Source organism: Leguminivora glycinivorella, chromosome 17 (genome assembly GCF_023078275.1).
Source record: "Leguminivora glycinivorella isolate SPB_JAAS2020 chromosome 17, LegGlyc_1.1, whole genome shotgun sequence".
Classification (NCBI taxonomy): Eukaryota; Metazoa; Arthropoda; class Insecta; order Lepidoptera; family Tortricidae; genus Leguminivora; species Leguminivora glycinivorella.
This window is the reverse complement of record NC_062987.1, coordinates 3,743,214-3,748,550: the sequence shown is the minus strand read 5'-3', so window position 1 is coordinate 3,748,550 and position 5,337 is coordinate 3,743,214. Positions and strand designations below refer to the sequence as shown.

At 43.3% G+C, this 5,337-nt stretch overlaps 1 protein-coding gene across 1 annotated transcript; it reads left to right on the top strand.

Annotated features, from left to right (window-relative positions):
* The first annotated feature begins 399 nt into the window (after nucleotides 1-399).
* On the top strand, nucleotides 400-5,019 carry LOC125235573. Its single transcript, XM_048142170.1, has 5 exons — nucleotides 400-785; nucleotides 1,556-1,722; nucleotides 1,854-2,272; nucleotides 2,495-3,451; nucleotides 5,015-5,019. The coding sequence occupies exons 1-5, from the start codon at nucleotides 720-722 to the stop codon at nucleotides 5,017-5,019; spliced, it is 1,614 nt and encodes a 537-aa protein (XP_047998127.1). The 5' UTR covers nucleotides 400-719.
* The last annotated feature ends 318 nt before the right edge of the window (nucleotides 5,020-5,337 follow it).

Below are 5,337 nucleotides of genomic sequence, written 5' to 3'. Positions count from 1 at the left end.
AATGTTTACCGATGCGTTCGGACTCGAGGTGTATCAATCAGCTGTGCCGAACGTTATCGCGCAGATAAGTGGACAAAATAATAACAATAGTTATAATATTAAGTTGCGTAAAGTGTCTAAATTAAATTTACCAGCTCAAAACTTGTCTGCACTTAAAAGTTTAAATTGTAAACGTTTATCTCATATTAAGGAATATGTGTGTAAAAGTCGAGTTAAACCTCGTATTCTCATTGGGGAAGATAATTATTACCTAATCGCTCCGATAGAAATAATTCATGGTAGTGAAACCGAGCCCTATGGATCTCTGTGCAAGTTAGGATGGTCAATTCATGGTAATTGTGGTCGCACTCACTCTAACGCTGCCAATGTGTTCCATCTCAGTCACACAGACGGCGAAAATATAGGTGAACTAAATGATTTAATTAAACATTCTTTTTCCCTAGACTCCATAGGAATTTCAACCTTACGCCGTGAAAATAGCGATCATTTAAGGGCGTTGCAGATCCTAGAAGATTCAGCGCGCCTTATCGGAAATCAATGGGAAGTGGGTCTGCCGTTCAAGAAGGACGTATTCGCCATGCCAGACACACGCGAAGCTGCCCTTACGCGCCTACAGTCTTTAATGCGCAAGTTTGTTAAAGATCACGCGTACGCAGATCGCTACCGAATAGAGGTAAACAAACTGTTTGCCGCTGGCTACGCACGTGAGCTCAAGGAAAATGAACTTTCGGCCGACCGCATATGGTATCTTCCGCACTTCGGAATTCAGAACCCCAACAAACCTGGTAAGTTGAGACTTGTTTATGATTGTGCTGCAAAAGTAAATGGGAATTGTCTTAATAGTTATTTGTTAACGGGACCAGACTTATATAATTCACTTATGGGGATTATGTTGAGATTTCGTGAGAATAAAATAGTTATAATTGGGGACATTAAGGACATGTTTTTAAGGGTGAAAATAAGGCCCGAAGATCAAAATGTACTTCGTTTTTTATGGCAGGAAGCTCCGGGCTCGCCCGTAAAAACATTTGTTATGCAAAGTCTATTGTTTGGTGCCACTTGCAGTCCTTTTATAGCACAATTCATTAAGAATAAAAATGCATCTAGGTATGAAGATTTATATCCGGAGGCTGTAAATGTTATTGTAAATAGTCATTACATGGATGACTGTTTATATTCAACTAGCAGTGTAGAAAATGCAGTTAAGTTGGTTGAACAAATTACTCTTATTCACAAGAGCGGTGGATTTGAGATACGAAATTGGTCAAGCAATAGTCAGGAGGTATTGAAAAATATACCTACTGACGCGCTCGCGCAAACAGCTGTTCACTTCAAGGACGGAGTTATGAACACAACAGAGCGCACCTTAGGGTTAATGTTTCATCCTTCAGATGATACTTTTGGATTTAAGATTTCATTTAATCGTGTCCCACAGGAGGTATTAAATGGATCCGAGGCTCCGACGAAAGCAAAAATGCTTAGCCTCATCATGTCAGTTTATGACCTTCACGGTTTTTTATCGCCTTTTATTATAAAGAGCAAAATAATATTTCAGGACGTTCACCGTAGTGGCGTGGAGTGGAACGACCACATCCGACCGGAGGAGCACGCGCGCTGGGTAAGGTGGCTCGACGAGCTTAAACTACTAGCGTCGCTGCGCATCCTCGACACTACGCGGCCGCGGGGCCATGGACGCCGTGCTACGATGATTCGGCGGATGGGGTAAGTGACCCCACCATCATACATACCGAATTACATGCATTTTGCGATGCCAGTAGTAAGGCATATGCCGCTGTTGTTTATTGGCGCTTTGTTCGCTCAGATGGAACTATAAATGTATGTTTTGTGGCGAGTAAAAGCAGAGTGACTCAACTTCGTCCGGTCTCTATACCGAGGCTAGAGCTTCAAGGTTGCTTGCTCTCTGCTCGTCTGGCCGCCACAATACAGAGCGAACACAAAGACATTAAGCCAAACAAGCGATATTTCTGGATGGATTCAAATACCGCCCTCCAGTGGATTCGCAGTGACCCTAGAGATTTTAAACCATACGTCGCTCACCGCCTCGGTGAGATTGACGAGTTGACCAGTGCGTCAGAGTGGCGTTACGTCCCCACGTCCTTGAACGTAGCCGACGTAGCCACTCGTGAGGACGCGCCACCACTGCAGTACGATGACGTATGGTTCCAGGGGCCAAACTTCTTGCGTGAACGCGAAGGTGAGTGGCCCAAGGATCTCAAGAGCTCCAAGCAGCTTGAGGAAGCTATTTGCGAACGTAAGGTCATTAATGTTGTATCCTCAGCCGACTGTACTAGTACGTTGCCGGTACCTAACGAAAATTACTTTTCGTCGTGGATTCGATTACTTATGACTACTGCACGGGTATTGTTGTTTATTAAAAAATGTCAGCATAAATGCGATCGAATCGACACCGAACTGTTACAATCGGCAGAGGACTTGTTGATTAAAAAATGTCAACATGATTCATTTCTTACAGAAATTGCCTGTTTAAGGAACAATAAGCCGTTATCGAAAGATAGCCGACTGCTACAGTTAACGCCCTATCTCGACGATGCGGGCCTACTACGTGTAGAGGGCCGTATCGACAAGACTGTTGGAGTCAATGAGTCTACGAAGAGACCAGTGATTCTTGATGGCAAGCATCGAATCACCAGACTGCTCGTAGAACACTACCACAGGCGAGCACTGCACAGAGCTCAAGAACTGGTAGTTAATGAGCTAAGGCAGCGCTATTGGATTCTGCAACTGCGACCAACTGTACGCGCAGTCGCAGCCCATTGTCTGCTGTGCAGATATCGTCGCGCCACGCCGCAGCCGCAGCGTATGGGCGACCTGCCCGCAGCACGGCTGCAGCACAACCGTCGTCCGTTCTCGTTCACCGGGGTCGACTTTTTCGGCCCCATGGAGGTAACCGTAGGTCGTGGTAGGCAGAAACGGTATGGAATGTTATTCACATGTCTGACCATTCGAGCCGTACATGTCGAAATAACGGAAAACCTTACCACTGACTCTACCATAATGGGTTTGAGACGGATGATAGCACGCAGAGGTACCCCTACCATGATATACTGCGATAATGGGACCAATCTTAGAGGTGCCCACATGGAATTGAAACGCAGTATTGCTGAACTAGACAGCGATGCCCTGCGCAATGATGGACTCGTGAGAGGAATTGAGTGGAAATTTATTCCCCCGGGCGCCCCAGAGATGGCTGGCGCGTGGGAACGAATGGTGCGTACTTTTAAATCATCCCTCCGAGCTGTACTCAAGGAGCGCGCCCCACGGCCAGAGACCCTTTCAACATTGATGGCTGAAGTTGAAGCCCTCGTCAACAGCCGTCCTATCACGTACGTATCGGTAGATCCTAACTATCCTGAAGCTCTGACCCCCAATCACTTCTTGATTGGTACGTCCTCAAATGGACCAGCTTTTGGTAAGTACGACAATGGCGACCTCCAGCTAAGACGTCAGTGGCGGATAGCGCAACGTCTAACTGATATGTTTTGGGCACGTTGGCTCAAGGAGTATTTGCCAACACTTCTTCCGCGACAAAAGTGGACGCGCGAAAATCGCTCCTTACAGGTAGGAGATTATGTAATTATAGTCGAACCTAACTTAGAACGTGGATCATGGCGGCACGGAATAGTGAGTGCGACACACGTTGGTAATGATGGGCGTACTCGCGTTGTTGACGTCCGTACGCGCACAGGCATTCTACGCCGCCCCGTTACACGCGTCGCCTTACTTGCACCAGAGATGGCTCGTGATGACTAGTCATCACTAAGGGGTGGGATTGTAGGCGACGCATATTTGTTTTATGTGAACTGTACTTTAGGATTTATTTATTAAGTTTGCTTACTTATTTTGGCACATGTAACGCCATCTAGAGTTAAACTTTGGAATTAAAGCTACATAAAAACAATGGTGGGTAGCGAACCCAAGTCATGCGCTGCACCTAAGCTAAATGAAGGTAGTTGTACATTTCGCGAACTGAGACCCGCCGCGTTGACTCCTCGCTCGTACCACGGTTTTTGGCATCGTATTTTGGAAATTATGCGTTTTATTTAACCTGTCACCTACACTATGTAAGTATAAGTATTTGTATATTATGTATACCTATCGTTGTCTGAGTACCCACAACACAGGCCTTCATGTGCTTAACGTGGGGCTCAGTAAATCTGTGTAAAAATGTACTAGAATATTTAATATTTTTTTAAGAGGTAAGTAAGTAAAGTAAATATTCTTTATTTCACCACAAGGATAACAGATTACAAATAGCAGACATTAAACATAGGTAGCAACAGGCGGTCTTATCGCTGTAAGCGATCTCTACCAGACAACCTTAGGGTAGCAGGAAATAAAGAATAGACATTTTGAAAATGGTAGTGCAAGAAATAATTAAAGGAATAGGAAAATTACACATACACTAAGTTAAATAATTATATACAACAATATTAAAAATAAAATATAAAAATAAATAAATAAAAATAAAAGGTACTGTGCCGCGTGTAACTCAACGGCGCTGCTGTACTTAAAGTATCTAAAAGTATTGCAATACATATTATATCTTGCCAGATGTGTGACATTATGTAGAATGATTTAGCTAGTAAAACGTTCAGGGACCGCTACGACTATTATTATCGTCGGGTATTGTGTAATATTCAGAAGTCAGTTAATAAACTGACTACATAGGCGAAAGGATTTCACTATCCATTACTTTTCAGCTTTCTATTATACCTACCTACGATAGTCCTTCAATAGTTAGACACGAATTTAGAAAATTCACATTATTATGACACATAGGCAAAAAATCTAAAAGTGAAAGCATGTAGAGTTAGAAGCTGTGCTCTGCATGGGACCGGATAACTTTCAGACCTTGCGAGATTCACCGATCTCGTCGTATCAAAATTTGTCATGAGAATGTATTTCGTGGAATAATTTTATTGTAAATAAAACTTAACATTTGTTTAATAATAATCAGCCTCTGATTTTTCAGATTGAGTGACAATTCCAAGAAATAGGATAGCCAAACTAAACATCCAAATATACCTGTTATAAAAAAATCTATTGATCACTAAAAATCAGCAAACACATCTATTCAAACCAAATAGCCTCAAAAGGAATAAAAGTGCGTGTGAACTTACACGCGACGCCACAAGATGGCCGCCCGCGCATTCACGCTTGCGCACAATGAGACACCAGACCTGCCTCATTCATAAACTTTCTAGCAGTTGTGAGCACGTTTGCCAGTATATTTTGAGCCCTAGATTCTTAAAAACTAGGCGTGATCCAGTAAAAAATTCACTGGTTTTTTCAAGA

What these genes read in the sequence shown, in the direction of transcription:
- LOC125235573 (XM_048142170.1), top strand. Translation starts at nt 720, where the DNA reads ATGAACTTTCGGCCGACCGCATATGGTATCTTCCGCACTTCGGAATTC. An exon ending in TCAGAACCCCAACAAACCTG is followed by an intron (nt 786 to 1,555) that starts GTAAGTTGAGAC and finishes ATAATATTTCAG; the next exon opens with GACGTTCACCGTAGTGGCGT. An exon ending in ACGATGATTCGGCGGATGGG is followed by an intron (nt 1,723 to 1,853) that starts GTAAGTGACCCC and finishes TTTTGTGGCGAG; the next exon opens with TAAAAGCAGAGTGACTCAAC.